Source organism: Leguminivora glycinivorella, chromosome 11 (genome assembly GCF_023078275.1).
Source record: "Leguminivora glycinivorella isolate SPB_JAAS2020 chromosome 11, LegGlyc_1.1, whole genome shotgun sequence".
Lineage (NCBI taxonomy): Eukaryota > Metazoa > Arthropoda > Insecta > Lepidoptera > Tortricidae > Leguminivora > Leguminivora glycinivorella.
The window spans coordinates 6,733,563-6,753,550 of NC_062981.1; the positions used below are offsets into that span (position 1 = coordinate 6,733,563).

Genomic DNA, 19,988 nt, shown 5'->3' on the forward strand with positions numbered 1-19,988 from the left:
AATTATACGAGTAATATTTCCAATATTAGCTTTTAAATTCTAATAAGTAATGGGATAGAAAACGATTGGCCAATACGCAATTTCCAGTGTCGCTCATTAAATTAAATTCAAAAATGGCCCCATAACACACTTTTATAGAAGGTCGTTTCAAAACCACAAAAAGGTTATTGAAACAGTTTTTCAGAATCGGCATCGTGTCAGCATCTACATAATATATTGTACATAATCATATAATCTCGCATTGTATCCATGGTTTCATGAACTGTTCTTAGTACCTAGGTACCTATTCAAAAAGTCGTGGACCTATGAGGGCGTTGCAACATGAAAATGGAGTTACGAGGTACCTATGCGATAGACCGGCGATATTAAGTTAAAAAAAACATTCAAAAAGAAGAATACACAACCCAACACATAGTACCTACACATTTTTCTAGGCCACATCTGATGTGTAGTTTAACATTGATCTCGTTGCAGTGGCTTCCGATTTATTGTTCCTTGTAATGAATTAATTGATCCTTTGATCATTCATGAACTCGTACGCTTAAGGACGAATTAACATATTATAACTGCACCAGAATTATCTATTATACCTGCTCGCTTCAATTCGCACATGTTAAGATGAAAGGGGACAACCGTTTCGAAGTCAGTTTTTCATAGCTTTCATACAATCGTAGCTCCCCATTTTCCTCACTGGATATGAACATTATTTATTGAATTGAATTGAATTGAATTATTTATTTAAACTTTCACGATTATTACACATAATTATTTTTAAAAACCGGGACTTAATCGCGTATAACTACATATTCCTCTCCGTCTTCTCCGAGACCACGGGGACAACGCCGTCCTTGAAACGTTGGAGGTCAGTTTAATATGTAGTTATACGCGATTAAGTCCCGGTTTTTAAAAATAATTATGTGAATTATTTATTTCAGGTATTGTACCCATATTTGTATTAGTAACATTTTTTTTTCTTAAAGACTAATGTTAGTGTAGGAACAATAGGAACATATCAAATTAATTTAAAATTAAATAATAACAAATAAATTAAAAACGAATAATAAAAAACGGAACATAAATTACATTAGGTATTTAAAAACATTAAATTTCAAAACACTACTACAATAAGTCACTCAATTTTAATTAAATTAAATAATAATAATTATCAAATTTTAATGTGCATTTCATTCCATTTACGCATAAAAGGACAGTCAAATTTGGATGATAATGCATTCAAGATCGTGCCGGGGCCCCCCGACAGCCTGCGCATGAAAGACGCCACTCTCTTATATATTTTATTTATTTATATGTTTATATATTTTTACACAATTTTATTATTCTAGACATTCTAGCCATAGTTTCGTAGGGGCATCCCCACGTTCGACTTTTTAATGTTATTATTTTGAATATTAATCCCCCGTGTAACAAACTAAGAATTTTATCACCCCCATTCCACCTGTGCGTAAGTGTCATCGCAAGAGATTTCATACATAAGTAGGTACTTTCTTCATTTACACAAAACTTATTATTATTATGAGCCTTTTGTGTCCCACTGCTGGGCAAAGGCCTCCCCCTTCTTTCTCCATTCTTCTCGATCTTGAGCTAAAACTTATGATAATTGAAAAATCAAAGAAATCGAATTTGCGTACATACCTATACCTATATGATTTTGATTAGCGGTTTATCAATATCGAGGGAGGAAAATAAGGACTACCTAGTTCGTATGGAGAACCGATATTCCCCTATTCTCTTAAATGATAACGAGTTCACCAAAACATCTCAAACTTCTATAATAAAGTAAATGGATAATCGTGCTCAAGTCCCCGTGAGCAGCGGTGTTGCCGGACAATGCTCCGATTTTTTAAACATGTCCGAGTTTCTTCGCCGGAAACGAAGCAATTATAATTATGTTAATACTAAATCGGTGTTTTGTGTCTACTGTGTGCTCTGTTCTTTCTATTATATTTAGTACGGGTTTTATTTGTTTCTTAATTTACGCAGTCGGATCGACGATCTTAACTTCAGAGAGTATCAATGATACATACCAAGGTATAGCAATCATATAACTACCTACATGATTTTGTAAATGATACTTATCTCTTATCAAAATGTTACAAGAGATCAATGACAAGAAGATAATAATGATTTGGTAAAATATGAAAAGAAAACCGGCATTATAAGTAATCTTATGTTCCTTTTAATCCACTTAAATTTAAACACTAGCAATCGCCGGCTATCACTGCTTATAGCCAGAAGCGATAGTCTCATGTCCTAATGATCTTTGAACTCGATTAATCAGGACATTTACCCACGTAGGAGCATACCTAGATCAAGTTTAAACACAAAAAAAAACATCAAATAAGAAAAGGAAAAGATACCTATGGACACCATTCATAGCCAAAGTCAAGGCTACACTTTATAATTAGAGCATACCAGAAAAAATCCGCGCAAAAAGGCGTTTAAGATAAATCCTTTCGTACTGCTCACACCTGAGTTCCTAATCGGGCTGACTTGCTCAAGATCAGAAACAAAGCAATCGGTTACTCATAAACAAGAAGACTTTTTGCATTTATTAAACCATATCAGTTATTCGTATTTACCGTGTGTTATGTTCATTTTGAGTCGCGGCTCCGTGCGGGTTGTGTGTTGTGCGTCGCGGCGGTGCACGAAAGTGGAATACTAAATAATCTAAATATACTGCCGAATAACGGTTACCAGTGGGTACTTGTAAGTTTCATGTGGCGTGAAGATGAGGCTGGCTTCATGTTTACTTGTCGCAGGTATGGAAAACTGTTTATTCAATATTAAACTGGGCACCTAATAAATTAAACCCATTTTAACCAAACTGATGTGGGACTCCATAGGTATACATATTTAAACCGTTTTTATCCTGTTAGAAATGTAAATTCTTTGTTTAACTTTGAAATGCCTTTGAAATGAACATGTTGCCTTAGCAAAGTTCGCAACGTGTTTCAATCATTCAGTACCGTTTAGCCGGTTCTATTAGCACAAGGAAAACATGAGTGATTATCAACAACTTGTTGCTACCGCTATGCAGTTACCTGCAACCTACGAATGGTACCTACTTACAGAGAAGCAAGTGTTATAAAATTCTGTTTATTTATCTTTACCCTCTCAAATGTCAGATAAAGATAACCCAATTATAATTAACTACAAGTACAACGGCACTTACAATACTAACAATGTCGCTACAGTTGGAAACAGAAATACTTACTAATCAATTGGCATTTAAACATGCAGGAATTGGTCAGAAACTTGGAACACAACTTAGCGTAGTCTTTAGGGACCGGCCACATCTAAGAGACGCCTGTCCTGAGGTGCGGAACGGACGTCCGCGCCACGCCGCCTGAATGTAATTCAAAAAACGTCTCCTCAGTACATTTTGTATAGGAAGGACGTAAGACGCGCCCCCAGGCGGCGCGGCGCGCGCCACGCCACCGCCACGCCGCCTGGGGCGCGTCTTACGCCGTGTCTTGCGTGGGAGACGGTCGCGCGACCGTCGCGCGACCGTCGCCGTCGCGTCTCATACTTCCATATCGATAAGGTTTGATTTCGTATGCGTCGCATCGCCGTCGCGCGACCATCGCGCGACCGTCGCCCTCGCAAGCCACGGCATTACGTCCTTGAGGAGACGTTTTTTGAATTACATTCAGGCGGCGTGGCGGAGACGTCCGTTGCGCGCCCCGAGACACGCGACGCTTAAGTGGGAACGCTGCTTTAAGTTGGTCTAAAGAATATTACGACTATGCGCTGATCGTATCTATTGTACATGAGCCGCTAAAAATATTTGCAGCTACTACATGCTGTAAGTAGGTATTGTCCACAACACGTGAACTTTATTGAACGAAATAAGGTACATAAACACAAGTAGGCAGATATATTGTGGGTATGTAGGAAGGTCAATGTCATATAAGGTAGGTCAATTAAAACTGATGTAAGTATCATTTAGCGTGAAATAGGTAATGATGTCTTATGTGGGCTATAGTATATCCAAATATTTTAGGTAAATGTGTGCAACGCTAGCTGTAATTAATTTTTATTAAGCAGAAACGTCTGCTAACGATTCTAAACATTTTTTTATATTAAAGGAAAAAATGGAAAAATTTACGCTTCCGGCGGGACTTGAACCCGCACCATTTTTGCAATCCGTGCAATGCTCTTACCAATTGAGCTACGGAAGCCACGCCGGACTTCGCAAATCTTTCCATGCCTATCCTTTTGTACACACGTCTTGGATTGCACGGATTGCAAAAATGGTGCGGGTTCAAGTCCCGCCGGAAGCGTAAATTTTTCCATTTTTTCCTTTAATATAAAAATGGCTAGCTGTAATGTCATTAATTTGTAAGATGCTGACTGTACAGAATTTATTTATTATTATCACTGATAGAATCGTATATGTGTCTACTTAAATATGAAATTGAAATTCACTTAAAATTGGACAAAAATATAAATAAAAACTATTGATAATTAACATTTCTTTTTGTGCAAAAACAAAACTTTGATTTGTCACCGTGACGTTGACATTTAGCGACAAGCATGTGACAGGTATTATCTTACCAGTTTAGGGAGGTCGTAATCTTGCTCCTATCTATTGGTCAATATTTAACATTTCAAACTTACCGAATACTTATTTTTATTTGCGAAAATGTTACCAGTAAATACTTTGCAAAATTCTCCTTTTTTGCCTGAAAATATTTTATGATAATGATGTAGTTTATAGATTTGTTGCCGGACCAAAGGCATTTGAAAGTGACCAACCGAAGGGCCGAACCAGTCCTCGATTCCATAATTAGGATGACGTGAGCGAGCCACGAAGGTACCACTTTAACCTCAGTTTAGATTTTATCTTGGTATAAGGTGAACTCAGACGTCATCGACCTGACTAGGCCTACGTACTTAATCATAACGTTATTTCAACACAATCTTTAGTCACATTTTCTTTCATAAACCGTGATTTCCAGCAATCGTTATGGGGGAAACAAAGGACCTTAAATTGGAAACATGGATGAGAGATCTGCCAGAGCAGCTAAAGGATATGCCCTTTATATACCTTGCGATACCAGGTATGAATTTTATTTGCAACTCTGTAAACTCTGCTTTAAGTATTGTTTTCATTTATAACTTAAATTCTTTTACTGCAGTATCAAGGTTCTATAAAAAATACCATGTGTTTTGACCTAGTTATGCATCTTTTAATAAATACCTTAAAATAGAATTGTTATTATAAGAAATACGATTTTATAGTGTATTTTATTATTTAGACCAGTAGAAAAGTTGTTGGTATTCGGCCAAGTCACACACATTAACTATAATAATAAAGAAATCACAGTAAGGAACCTTAGACTTGGCACAACTTTGTCTAGATTTCATTACTCTTTAGATATAAACAAGCAGGTCCATCGAGACTTTGCTAGTTTTTTACAGAAAGTTTTTGGGTGGGATTGACTTTACCTTTTTTGCTTTTTTCAAATGCTTACTTGCTGCATAATTGAATTGGGATATAGATTAAAAACTCTTTAGATATTACCAAAATAGGTATATCTCTATTTTATTTATAATTTTAGAGGATATACACAGACCAAACCAAATTATTAATCTTTCCTAGACATAACACAAATATTAGGTACATGCATGAACTTTAAATAAACATTTATTTTATTGATGTCATTCACCCCACATGATATCAAAAACACCAATCAGTCCAATCACTGTTAAACGTGTAAATAAGAGAGTTCATGTATTGTATTTGATAATTTATATTTTTCAGGCAGTCATGACTCCATGACATATGGCATCACTCGGTCGAGCGGGTTAGCCCCGATGCTGAACCCATCCTCCACAGACTGTACCCTCTGTTCCGAGGTACGATCTTACGCTGGACCATTACGCAGAGCCTAGATACCTGGCAGCAACTTCTCATTGGCATTAGGTACAGAATTTAAATTCAACACACAAAAAGGATTAAAATTATGACTAAGAAATTATGTTTTTAAGTGCCAAGGATCAAATTAGTGACCAAAAATTTTGACATTTCTTTGTCATCAATTAAGGATATCTCCTGATAGTCCTGATATACAGTTACATGCATAGAGAGGTGATCTCCCTGCATAGAAATTTGTTTGCAAAGGGTGTATAATATGAATGAGGTCTCTCTGAATCTGACTGTACATGTTTGTCACTAACGAAAGGTTTTTCTATGAGGATTTTCGTACATTGAACCACTAGTTGATATCTCTATTGCACGCACACAATTATATTGCTATTATGGTCATACAGTGACACCACAGCCGCCGGTGTAATAAGTACATGCAATAGAGATAGCAAAAGTTGGGTTAATGTACAAAAATCCTTGATAAGGGATTTTCTTTAGTGTGATATTAAAATATGCAGTTTCTTTTGAGATTGACTGTACATATAATTTTTCATTATTATCTACATATTTATTATCAATGACACATGTATACAAATCGAGCACTGACATTATCTTATTTATTTGTGTTATATAGTAATAATATACCAGTTATCTGCAACTGTTTATGTTCACACATGCAACCATATGAAAGCATATTATATTATATGACACCATATATGTACCTCATCTTCTCTTACTGAATGTTACTTAAATGTTATTCATTTGAATAGGCCAGAGGTGTATGATAACTTGATAAAATTTTTTTTAATGAAATAATTGTTACATTGTCAACTTAAATCAAGCACTTTTCCCTATAAAAAACGTAAGATATTTTTATCAACTAAATTTACTAAAGCTAAAGCATTGAATAGGAGTTAAAAGTTAGAATGACAAATTGACAATGTTAAGGAATTCCTTAATATTGTGTCATCATCATCATCATTTCAGCCATTAATCGCCCACTTCTGAGCATAGGCCTCCCTTCGTGTACGCCAGCGCCACTTATCCCGGTAATTGTGTATGAAAGTCCATGAAAATAAATTCGCAGTTGTTATAATACCAGTTTGTTATATGTGTGGGCTGCAAGATACAGGCCTAGTCCACCGGACATTGCCTGTATGTAAACTTTATTTAATTTATGAATTTACTTTACTTTATATGCATTATATCTTTCAGATACCTTGACTTGAGGCTCGCCACCAAGCCTGGCACTAAAGAATTTTTCTTCACTCATGGCCTGTATGCTGAGGAGATTTCCAGTGCTTTGAAACAAGTCAAGGACTTCGTTGACACACACCCCGAGGAGGTACATATGATTTAATATATTTATTAATACTTACATAATATTCTTACTTATTAATCTTATTGTTCTTATTCTCATTACTGATGAGTAATTATGTGCATTTATACATTCAGTTTTCTTTTTTCAGCGAATACTCATTTTACAGTAGGTAAGCTAAGTTTTGTGATGTAACAAATAGTGAAAATCAACGTGCCTGCATGATATGTCTTCATGTTTGTTTTTGATAAACGTATCTTTGTCATGATGTCTATGATGTTTCAACTCAAATGATGTTAGTTCTACCCTTATTAACACATGTCGTAACTCTAAATCAAAGAGGATCGAGTATAGTACGGAGTTATATTATATGTCTTTGCTCTGAATATACTATTAGCAACCTCTGTTAATGTGTACATTATGTAGCACAAAGACAAAACCAACCCATCCGATTTAACATGTGATGCGTAATATTTATGTAGCTACCCATAACGACCCGAGTGACCGACCGTGTACCTAATGTAATGTCACTAATTTAATAGTATACATATATGTTAGCGTAGACCTCTCATACCTACTACCGTAGCATTTGGAGCGAAAAAAACATGAAAACTTAAGGGACCGGCCCGCTATCCCTTATACGGGGTTTTGTATGGGTATTTCGTTAGGCTTAACTTACCTACCCTTTTGACGCGATACCCTTTCATTTTGCTTTTAAAGCCCTAACGAAAGCGCTTACCTAAAATAGCCCAATACCCTTTCAAAACCCTTATCATCGGCTCAGCCTAACGCCATAAGGGTAAGCCTTATATTGGGTTTTATTTGCTTTCCCTTATAGCATATCGTGCGAGTTTAAATCCTGTACCTCGCTCATAAAGCACACATTACTCCGAACGAAATAACATACGATCGTTACCTACGGCGGCACTGTGTGTGATATTTGCGCGTTTCTGTTTGATGGAAACGGCTGTAGATAAAATAAGGTTCAATTTTCAATACCAAATACTTATAGTTATGATAGGCTCCTGCTTTGCTCAGGTGTAACACAGGCAAACGCTGCTTTTTAGGGTTCCGTAGTCAACTAAGAACCCTTATAGTTTCGCCATGTCTGTCTGTCCGTCCGTCCGTCCGTCCGCGGATAATTTCAGTAACCGTTAGCACTAGAAAGCTGAAATTTGGTCCCAATATGTATATCAATCACGCCAACAGAGTGCAAAAATAAAACATGGAAAATAATGTTTTATTAGGGTACCCCCCCTACATGTAAAGTAGGGGCTGATAATATTTTTCATTCCAACCCCAACGTGTGATATATTGTTGGATAGGTATTTAAGAATGAATAAAGGGTTTACTAAGATTGCTTTTTGATAATATTAATATTTTCGGAAATAATCGCTCCTAAAGGAAAAAAAAGTGCGTCCCCCCCCCCTCTAACTTTTGAACCACAATTTTAAAAAATATGAAAAAAATCACAAAAGTAGAACTTTATAAAGACTTTCTAGGAAAATGTTTTGAACTTGATAGGTTCAGTAGTTTTTGAGAAAAATATGGAAAACTTCGGAACCCTACACTGAGCGTGGCCCGACACGCTCTTGGCCGGTTTTTTTTATCGGACTTGTCTTGATGAGTACCCGAAGTCTAGCTGATGCTGAACCCTGGCTGCACCTAGGGGAACTCGGGTTTAGTGTAATACAGGCAAACGCTGTTTTCGTCATCGGACTTGTCTTGATGAGTACTCGAGTGAGCAGTACCCGAAGTCCAGCTGGTGCTGAACCCTGGCTGTACCTAGGGGAACTCGAGTTTAGTCACAGTATAAAGCAGTAATAACTCTTCTAACAAACTTCACTCCGCGCGGTGTGTTGTCCATATGCACCGAATACATGCGAAACTGGTAAGTATTGGGCTGACAGTCGGGGCCGCGTTCGCGCGCTGTGTTGACGTGTTGAGTTCGGGAGAAAATGACGTCAGCACCAAAGACATATTTTCGTTACTGTAGTGTTTATGGGTGTATGGAGAACAGTTCTCAAAATGCGGAAATGTCAGAATGTTCTTTAGAATTCCTAGAACCCAGAAAAGTAAGTGGTTGTTATATTTTTTGCAGTGTTAGGTACAATTGCTTACGTAAATGGCGTAAAAGTGAGATTTAAAGCTAGAATGACACATTAAAATCAATAAGGATTTATCTGTAACGACATTTAGGTAGATGCTGCGATCTATCTGCTCGAAAGTTTGATGATTGTATCTATTCAAACATTTTATGTAAATACAAGTCAGAGAAACAAACACGTACTTGAATCTTTATTAGATAAAAAGGTCCAGCGTTGGATAGCTAGCGCCATACACAGTTACTACAAGTAGGACAGTAGCACAGGTACAACCCCTGACCTTGCGGTAGAACTCGGAGGATTTATCCTTATACTGTGGTTTAGTGTAACACAGGCAAACGCTGTTTTCGTCATCGGACTTGTCTTGATGAGTACTCGAGTGAGCAGTACCCGAAGTCCAGCATCGGACTTGTCTTGATGAGTACTCGAGTGAGCAGTACCCGAAGTGCAGTTGATGCTGAACCCTGGCTGCACCTAGGGGAACTCGGGTTTATTGTAACACAGGCAAACGCTGTTTTCGTCATCGGACTTGTCTTGATGAGTACTCGAGTGAGCAGTACCCAAAGTCCAGCTGATGCTGAACCCTGGCTGCACCTAGGGGAACTCGGGTTTAGTGTAACACAGGCAAACGCTGTTTTCGTCATCGGACTTGTCTTGATGACTACTCGAGTGAGCAATACCCAAAGTCCAGCTGATGCTGAACCCTGGCTGCACCTAGGGGAACTCGGGTTTAGTGTAACACAGGCAAACGCTGTTTTCGTCATCGGACTTGTCTTGATGACTACTCGAGTGAGCAATACCCAAAGTCCAGCTGATGCTGAACCCTGGCTGCACCTAGGGGAACTCGGGTTTAGTGTAACACAGGCAAACGCTGTTTTCGTCATCGGACTTGTCTTGATGAGTACTCGAGTGAGCAGTACCCAAAGTCCAGCTGATGCTGAACCCTGGCTGCACCTATGGGAACTCGGGTTTAGTGTAACACAGGCAAACGCTATTTTCGTCATCGGACTTGTCTTGATGAGTACTCGAGTGAGCAATACCCAAAGTCCAGCTGATGCTGAACCCTGGCTGCACCTAGGGGAACTCGGGTTTAGTGTAACACAGGCAAACGCTGTTTTCGTCATCGGAATTGTCTTGATGACTACTCGAGTGAGCAATACCCAAAGTCCAGCTGATGCTGAACCCTGGCTGCACCTAGGGGAACTCGGGTTTAGTGTAACACAGGCAAACGCTGTTTTCGTCATCGGACTTGTCTTGATGAGTACTCGAGTGAGCAGTACCCAAAGTCCAGCTGATGCTGAACCCTGGCTGCACCTATGGGAACTCGGGTTTAGTGTAACACAGGCAAACGCTGTTTTCGTCATCGGACTTGTCTTGATGACTACTCGAGTGAGCAATACCCAAAGTCCAGCTGATGCTGAACCCTGGCTGCACCTAGGGGAACTCGGGTTTAGTGTAACACAGGCAAACGCTGTTTTCGTCATCGGACTTGTCTTGATGAGTACTCGAGTGAGCAGTACCCAAAGTCCAGCTGCTGCTGAACCCTGGCTGCACCTATGGGAACTCGGGTTTAGTGTAACACAGGCAAACGCTGTTTTCGTCATTGGAATTGTCTTAATGAGTATTTGGGTGAGCTGTACCCGAGATAGAGCTGATGCTGAAACCTGGCTGTACCTAGGGGAACTCGGGTTTGGTGTAACATAGGCAAACTCTGTTTGCGTCATCGGACTTGTCATGACGAGGACTTGGGTGCGCAATAGGCAAGACAGCGCTGTAGCTGAGCCCTGGCGGTATCTAGGGCAACTCTGGTTTCGGTGCATTATAATATAGAAATATTTCATGCAATGTCAAGTTAGGCATAAAACATATTATTAACTGAACAAAAATCCTACCAGAAGTGAATATTAACAGTAGTTGGAACAAATTTATTAATTTGCCATACATAAAACACTTTATTTATGTCTAAAAAAATACGTATGTATATCCATTTGAATATCAAAATTAAGTACAGTCGATTTCACTAATAGTAATTAACACAGGGAATAAAGAGAATACTGGAGTTCCAAGCGTCCATAGACTGCGGTAACTATTTACTATCAGACGGGCTGTATGCTTGATTGCCGCCAGAAAAGTATTTCTGTTTCAAACGATCTTTATAGAATTCACAACAATCAACAGAAATAGTTTGACAGATTCTATGGTACTACTCAACTCAACCAAGTACCAGCCATAAAGACGAGTCTAAGATATTTCACACGAAACATACTATGAACAGAAAACAGCGTTTATTTATATTGCACCGAACCTGAGTTCCCCTAGGTACCACCAGGTCTCAGCTACAGCACTGGCTTGGGTAATGCGCACCCAAGTCCTCATAAAGGCAGGGCCTATAACGAAAACCGGGTTTGTCTATGTTGCACCAAACCTAAGTTCCCCTAGGTACAGCCAGAGTTCAATATCAGCTTTACCAGTACTCATCAAGACAAGTCCGATGACAAAACAGCGTTTACCTATGTTGCACGAAACCCGACTTCCCCTAGGAATAGCCAGGGTTCAGCATCAGCTCTACCTTGGTTACTGCTCACTCAAGTACTCATCAAGAAAAATCCGATGACGAAAACAGCGTTTGCCTATGTTGAACGAAACCCGAGTTCCCCTAGGAATAGCCAGGGTTCAGCATCAGCTCTACCCTGGTTACTGCTCACTAAAGTACTCACCAAAACAAGTCCGATGACGAAAACAGCGCTTGCCTATGTTACACCAAACCCGCGTTCCCCTGGGAAAAGCCAGGGTTCAGCATCAGCTCTACCTTGGCTACTGCTTACTCAAGTACTCATCAAGACAAGTCCGATGACGAAAACAGCGTTTGCCTATGTTGCACGAAACCCGAGTTCCCTTAGGAATAGCCAGGGTTCAGCATCAGCTCTACCTTGGTTACTGCTCCTCAAGTACTCATCAAGACAAGTCCGATGACGAAAACAGCGCTTGCCTATGTTACTCCAAGCCCGCGTTCCCCTAGGAATAGCCAGGGTTCAGCATCAGCTCTACCTTGGTTACTGCTCACACAAGTACTCACCAAGACAAGTCCGGTGAAGAAAACAGCGCTTGCCTATGTTACTCCAAACCCGCGTTCCCCTGGGAAAAGCCAGGGTTCAGCATCAGCTCTACCTTGGTTACTGCTCACTCAAGTACTCATCAAGACAAGTCCGATGACGAAAACAGCGTTTGCGTATGTTGCACGAAACCCGAGTTCCCCTAGGAATAGCCAGGGTTCAGCATCAGCTCTACCTTGGTTACTGCTCACTCAAGTACTCATCAAAAAAATCCGATGACGAAAACAGCGTTTGCCTATGTTGAACGAAACCCGAGTTCCCCTAGGAATAGCCAGGGTTCAGCATCAGCTCTACCCTGGTTACTGCTCACTAAAGTACTCACCAAAACAAGTCCGATGACGAAAACAGCGCTTGCCTATGTTACACCAAACCCGCGTTCCCCTGGGAAAAGCCAGGGTTCAGCATCAGCTCTACCTTGGCTACTGCTTACTCAAGTACTCATCAAGACAAGTCCGATGACGAAAACAGCGCTTGCCTATGTTACTCCAAACCCGCGTTCCCCTAGGAATAGCCAGGGTTCAGCATCAGCTCTACCTTGGTTACTGCTCACACAAGTACTCATCAAGACAAGTCCGTGAAGAAAACAGCGCTTGCCTATGTTACTCCAAACCCGCGTTCCCCTGGGAAAAGCCAGGGTTCAGCATCAGCTCTACCTTGGTTACTGCTCACTCAAGTACTCATCAAGACAAGTCCGATGACGAAAATAGCGCTTGCCTATGTTACTCCAAACCCGCGTTCCCCTAGGAATAGCCAGGGTTCAGCATCAGCTCTACCTTGGTTACTGCTCACACTAGTACTCATCAAGACAAGTCCGGTGAAGAAAACAGCGCTTGCCTATGTTACTCCAAACCCGCGTTCCCCTGGGAAAAGCCAGGGTTCAGCATCAGCTCTACCTTGGTTACTGCTCACTCAAGTACTCATCAATACAAGTCCGATGACGAAAACAGCGCTTGCCTATGTTGCACGAAACCCGAGTTCCCTTAGGAATAGCCAGGGTTCAGCATCAGCTCTACCTTGGTTACTGCTCACTCAAGTACTCATCAAGACAAGTCCGATGACGAAAACAGCGCTTGCCTATGTTACTCCAAACCCGCGTTCCCCTAGGAATAGCCAGGGTTCAGCATCAGCTCTACCTTGGTTACTGCTCACACAAGTACTCACCAAGACAAGTCCGGTGAAGAAAACAGCGCTTGCCTATGTTACTCCAAACCCGCGTTCCCCTGGGAAAAGCCAGGGTTCAGCATCAGCTCTACCTTGGTTACTGCTCACTCAAGTACTCATCAAGACAAGTCCGATGACGAAAACAGCGTTTGCGTATGTTGCACGAAACCCGAGTTCCCCTAGGAATAGCCAGGGTTCAGCATCAGCTCTACCTTGGTTACTGCTCACTCAAGTACTCATCAAGACAAGTCCGATGACGAAAATAGCGCTTGCCTATGTTACTCCAAACCCGCGTTCCCCTAGGAATAGCCAGGGTTCAGCATCAGCTCTACCTTGGTTACTGCTCACACTAGTACTCATCAAGACAAGTCCGGTGAAGAAAACAGCGCTTGCCTATGTTACTCCAAACCCGCGTTCCCCTGGGAAAAGCCAGGGTTCAGCATCAGCTCTACCTTGGTTACTGCTCACTCAAGTACTCATCAATACAAGTCCGATGACGAAAACAGCGTTTGCCTATGTTGCACGAAACCCGAGTTCCCCTAGGAATAGCCAGGGTTCAGCATCAGCTCTACCTTAGTTACTGCTCACTCAAGTACTCATCAAAACAAGTCCGATGACGAAAACAGCGCTTGCCTATGTCAAACCAAACCCGCGTTCCCCTGGGAAAAGCCAGGGTTCAGCATCAGCTCTATCTTAGGAACTGCTCACCCAATTAACTCATCAAGGCGAGTTGGATGACGAAAACGGCTTGTTTTTATGTTGGCAATTAACGTTTTCAATGTGTAATGTTAATGGTTAATTGTATTGATTTTCGGCCAACACTGTATATTTACATGCATACATACATATTTACATAATAATATTCATACATACATACCTACATACATTCATACATACCTACATACATTCATACGTACGAACATACATACTGATCTATGGGCGACGATGATCATTTACCATTTACCATCAGCAATTAAATATTGTCGATCATCTGGGAAGTAGTCCCTTGATTTCTCCCAGTTCATTAAAAATAATTTGAGAAAAGCACTATACATGCCGTGTTCTCTGATGTAATGTACTATTCTAGCCGTGTTTACTTTTATCCAACGAAAACGTTTCGTTGCAAAATTAAAAATGGGGCGCATAGTGCGGAGTGGCAACAGCGCATTTTCCTTCCTGTTCTTACAATAGCTTAGATTCATAATCCTGTCTCTTTTACGCAAGGCTCGACTACGCTTTAACAAAAGGGAAAGCCTTATAAATAGCGCTTAAAATAAGGGTAACCCTTATTAAAGGATTGCAAGCCGTATCGGATAGCGCTAAGCCAATGCACAGGGCTAGCTTTATTGTTTTGCTTAGTTTTTTGTAAGGGCTAGTCAAATGAATGGGCTTGCAGTTCGAAAGGGAGAGTCTCTCGATTGGGTCGTCCTTACGTTAGGGATTCCCAATGAAAGGCTTGTAGCGCGGAAGTCCCTGGTTGCGGAAGGGTTGATTGATCAGTTGTTTTCGATTATTCTACCATTGTCATTTTTCCTTCTCCTTGCACCATTTTTACATGTCTCTGTTTAGCCCGATGGTTGACTGGTAGAGAATGCCATTAGGCATTAAGTCCGCCATTTGTACATTTTTGTTTTATTTGTGCAATAAAGTTTAAATAAATAAATAAAGGGGGAAATAATTAGAAACCAAGATCTATAATAGAACCCATAAGACATCCATGTATATTTTATAAAGATTCTATGTAAGGTCAGTATGGGTAAGTGTATCATAAGGAGAAGTGTGTTTGGCCTTCTCATTTGGCCTATTTAAATGACGATCAGTGTTTATTAAGAGTTCAATACGTTTACTACTAATCGTAAGTAGCAAGATGTAACAGTATGAACTCGCAAAACCACCAGTGACAATGAGTAAAACAGCCAAATGTAAAAGCCAGACACACTTCCCCTTATGACACACTTACCCATATTGACCTTAATAGTTTTAGTCCCGTAGAGTAGATGTTATTTACTACTTTTTTGCGTACGTCTTAAAGAGCAAAATTAACTTTTCCAGGTAATTATTCTCGACCTGCAGCATTTCTACGGCTTCACTCCGACGGATCACCAGCGGCTGATGAGACTCCTGCTCAACTTTTACGGGCCCAAACTGGTCCCCAGACATCTGGACCTGCGCAGTGTCACTCTTAACTCTCTTAACAGATTGAACCAGCAAGTAAGCATTTTTCAATTGAACTTGTAGTAATTCTCGACCTGCAGCATTTCTACGGGTTTACTCCGACGGATCACCAGCGTCTGATGAGACTCCTGCTTAACTTGTACGGGCCCAAACTGGTCCCCAGACATCTGGACCTGCGCAGTGTCACTCTTAACTCTCTTAACAGATTGAACCAGCAAGTAAGCATTTTTCAATAAAACTTGTAGTAATTCTCGACCTGCAGCATTTCTACGGGTTCACTCCGACGGATCACCAGCGTCTGATGAGACTTCTGCTTAACTTGTATGGGCCCAAACTGGTCCCCAGGCATCTGGACCTGCGCAGTGTCACTCTTAACTCTCTTAAAAGATTGAACCAGCAAGTAAGCATTTTTCAATGAAACTTGTAGTAATTCTCGACCTGCAGCATTTCTACGGCTTCACTCCGACGGATCACCAGCGTCTGATGAGACTCCTGCTTAACTTGTACGGGCCCAAACTGGTCCTCAGCCATTTGGACCTGCACAGGGTCACGCTTAACTCGCTCACTGCGACTGAACCAGCAAGTTAGACCGGCTCGGTGTATGGCGGTATACTCAGGTAGGTTACATAATGCACGTAAACAGTCTAATGTTGTGCGGAACTGTTCAACATAGGTACATGTATGCGGATGACACCTGCTTGCTATATGCGGATAAAGACCTTAGTAAAGTACAAAATTATATACAAAAGGATTTTGAAAATATATTAAAATGGTCTCACGATAATGGTTTAATATTAAATGTTCATTTAATTACCCATTAGAAACTTGTACACTCCCTTTTGCTGTGTTAAGTATAAGTACACAGCAAAAAGGAGTGTACAAGTTCAAAGGAGGGTTCGGGTTGCCGACGATTCAAAGGACAATAGACGGAACAAATGAGTTCCGTAAGTCCTCCCGTCGTCAGCACACCGCACCCTATACCCCAATTGCTAATTCGAGTCCAAAAAAACTACTACGATGTTGCCACTGCAATAAAATGTTTGTAAAATAGTATAATCCTTTTTTATAAAAACACACGCCAAGATAAATTATTTATTATTTATTTCAATCCTTTGATTTATATATTTAATAGTCTTTTATTATTTACATAAATACTAGGACGCCCGATTTTTTTTCTTTTTTTCCGTGATTTTTAGTTGTAAAGTTGGTATTGCGCTTGTATCACTTCAGGTATCAATAACTTTTGGTGCTATATTTTGCGGTATAGAACAATCTATTGATGATATAGATATTGTGACCAATTTTTATACATATATTTTACAATTAGCTAATCAGCGAAATAGTGTATAGTGGGCTTTATGGTTGCCACGGCCGCCATTGTTTTGGAAGCGGCCATGACACCATGGTCTGTCAAACTGTATTTGTTGAATTTATTATTATGTATGATAAACAGATATACAGACTACATCTCTGATATATGATAGACAGACGTTAATATGCAAGTAGCGCTTTATTGACAACCGACACTTATGAACCTATTAGATAAAAAATGGCACATGTAATGATCTATTGTTTTACCTTAAAGAGAGTATGTAAGTAAGTTTGAGTAATGTTCTTCAATTTATGGTTCCAAATCTCCTGAGGAGTCTCAGAGATACATTGGGCACTCGTTCAATACGCTAAGGAAATACCTTTCGTGAGCCCCTGACTTCGCCACGCGCCATTCTGAGAGCCAGTTCAGGTGCTACCCTTCAGCAATAACATTCTAATATTGGTAATGGGTTGTTAGACTCCAATGACTAATTTAATAAACATTGGCGAAAATTGCACCTGACTGAGATAGGGCAGCTTTAGTGCATACATTTGTCTGGTTTAAGTTTTATTATTATTAGCAACGTGAATGAAGGTGATGTTGATTGTCACATATACACGTAATATAATGCGAATTACCAACATTTATCATCAGTGGCGACCGGTGGAACTAATTTGACGTATGAGAATTAAAACAAAAAAACTAAAACGAATTTTCTTCACAATTTTATCATCAAGTATTCTTGGATTTCTTAGGTGCCAAATAAAGAATGTAGAAGGTTGGCGAAACCTGAAAAGTATTTTGACAGTGACATAAGTGACATTGACAGCTGTGACATTGACGTATCTGTCGTAGTTTTTTTGGACTCGAATTAGCAATTGGGGTATAGTTGAACTTATTCTAAGGACAACCAACAACGTCTGATGCGACTCCTGCCTGTGAGTGTATAACCCCAACTGGTCTCAAGACATCTGGGTCTGGCACGATAAATAATAACTCAGCTCCTACTCGATAGATTACTTCGACTATGTAATGTGTATTCTTTACAAAGCTCTCATTATCCTATTTAAACCTTTCAGGTTATAGTGGTATACCGCAACGAGTCAGTCTACACAACGAGCGAATTCTGGCAACCACAGATGCTGCCATCGCCATGGCCGCAACAAGACAAAGCGTCCAACCTTGTACGGTTCTTAGAGAATATCCGGCGACACCCTGGCACCGGCTTCGTGCACCAGGCTGTACTTACGCCAACACCGAGCTTCATCGTGCTCAGGTGAGTCACTGCATCATGCTGTCACCATGGCAACATGACAAAGCATTCGGCTTCTTGCGGTTCTTAGAGAATATTCGTCGACACCCAGACACAGGCTTCTATTCGTGCATCAGGCGGTACTTACGCCCACACCCAGCTTCATCGTGCTCAGGTGAGTGTGTTGTCACCATGGCAACGAGAAAAAGCGTCAAACCTATTACGCTTCTTAGAGAATATTCGGCGACACCCTGGCACCGGCTTCGTGCATCAGGCGGCACTTACGCCAACACCCGGCTATATCGTGTTCAGGTGAATCATGCTGTTGCTATGGCAACAGGGCTAAGCGTCCAATTTATTACGGTTCTTAGAGAATATTCGGCGACACCGGCTTCGTGCATCAGCAATATCAGCATGCACTATTGCGCAATACCACTCTCTCGTTAGTTACATTGAATTCGATAAAGAATAGTTACCTATTTGTTTTACAAGGGGCACAGTTGTTAATCGCATGTGCCAATATTGATACCCGAGCGAGCGAAATATTCCAATATTTTGAAAATAAAAAGTGTAATCTAGTGCGTCGCGAGAGTTTTAAGGCAGGAAGATTAAACAAACGTTGCCACCGAGTGAAACACAAGGTTTTTCTCCACACCAATATGAATTGTATACTTTCAAGGTGGACGTCAAATCTCCGCACAAAATGCGCCGCGCCCGTCGTCAAAGAGGTGCTCCCGCTCCTCGCCGAGCTCGCGCCCGGGCCGCCCGGGCGCGCGGGGCGCGCGCCGCTCAACGTCGTCATCGCGGACTTCGTCGACATGGCCGGCGCCGTCTTCCCCCGCACCATCATCAATCTCAACGACAAGCTGCTGCAGAATAGGGACGTAGTCTACCATAGCTACGGGTGAGATCTCAAATGTACCTGATAGATTTAAGGATGTTGTGTGACAGTCTTCTGTGATATTTCATAAGAAACTCGGTAATAAATAAGCATAATAGTTACTTATAGGGATTTGTAGTATGTTGAAACTACTCAAATTGTACATACTTTTTACTTTAGCAAAAATAACCTTCTGCATTTTATTCTTTTGGGAAAAGAGCAAACTGACACAGCAAATGTTCGGTCATTTTAAGCTTTTCGGAATATATGTCGCGTGAGGGACTAAAAAGTGATTTAAACTGTAATTAGCTTAATTGAATGTGTTTAATATACTATAAATGCTAAGATTATTTTTAAGTAAGTCGAATGAGACATTTAGTTCAAGTACAACTGTAATAGAACATAGTACATATCGAGATTATAAATAACGCTGCCTTTAAATTTTAATACATTTATTTTTGAAATAAAATATTTATTTCGTACTTATAATTTGTTCACATTCAAAAGACCTACGACGCAGACTTTTCGAACAATCCGTTAAAAAACTCATCATACTTGATTCTTTCACACAAATCTTGAAACGACCATTTTCTCTTTATGGCATTATCGTAGTTATCGTCGGTGAGCGGTGAAAACAACTGGTCCGATAATTCATCGGATATTTCAATAACTCTACAAATCTTGTCTAAGCGGGGCAGATCCTCCAGATCGAGATTATAAATAACGCTGCCTTTAAATTTTAATACATTTATTTTTGAAATAAAATATTTATTTCGTAC

The 19,988-nt window shown here is 40.3% G+C and overlaps 1 protein-coding gene across 1 annotated transcript; it reads left to right on the forward strand.

The window, feature by feature from the left end:
* The first annotated feature begins 2,075 nt into the window (after positions 1-2,075).
* On the forward strand, positions 2,076-19,876 carry LOC125230903 (PI-PLC X domain-containing protein 3). Its single transcript, XM_048136181.1, is given in 9 exon segments — positions 2,076-2,780; positions 4,983-5,084; positions 5,789-5,827; positions 5,830-5,950; positions 7,109-7,238; positions 15,643-15,801; positions 15,846-15,983; positions 18,157-18,353; positions 19,009-19,876. Coding segments are annotated over 9 exon segments (1,146 nt in total). The 5' UTR covers positions 2,076-2,749; the 3' UTR covers positions 19,238-19,876.
* The last annotated feature ends 112 nt before the right edge of the window (positions 19,877-19,988 follow it).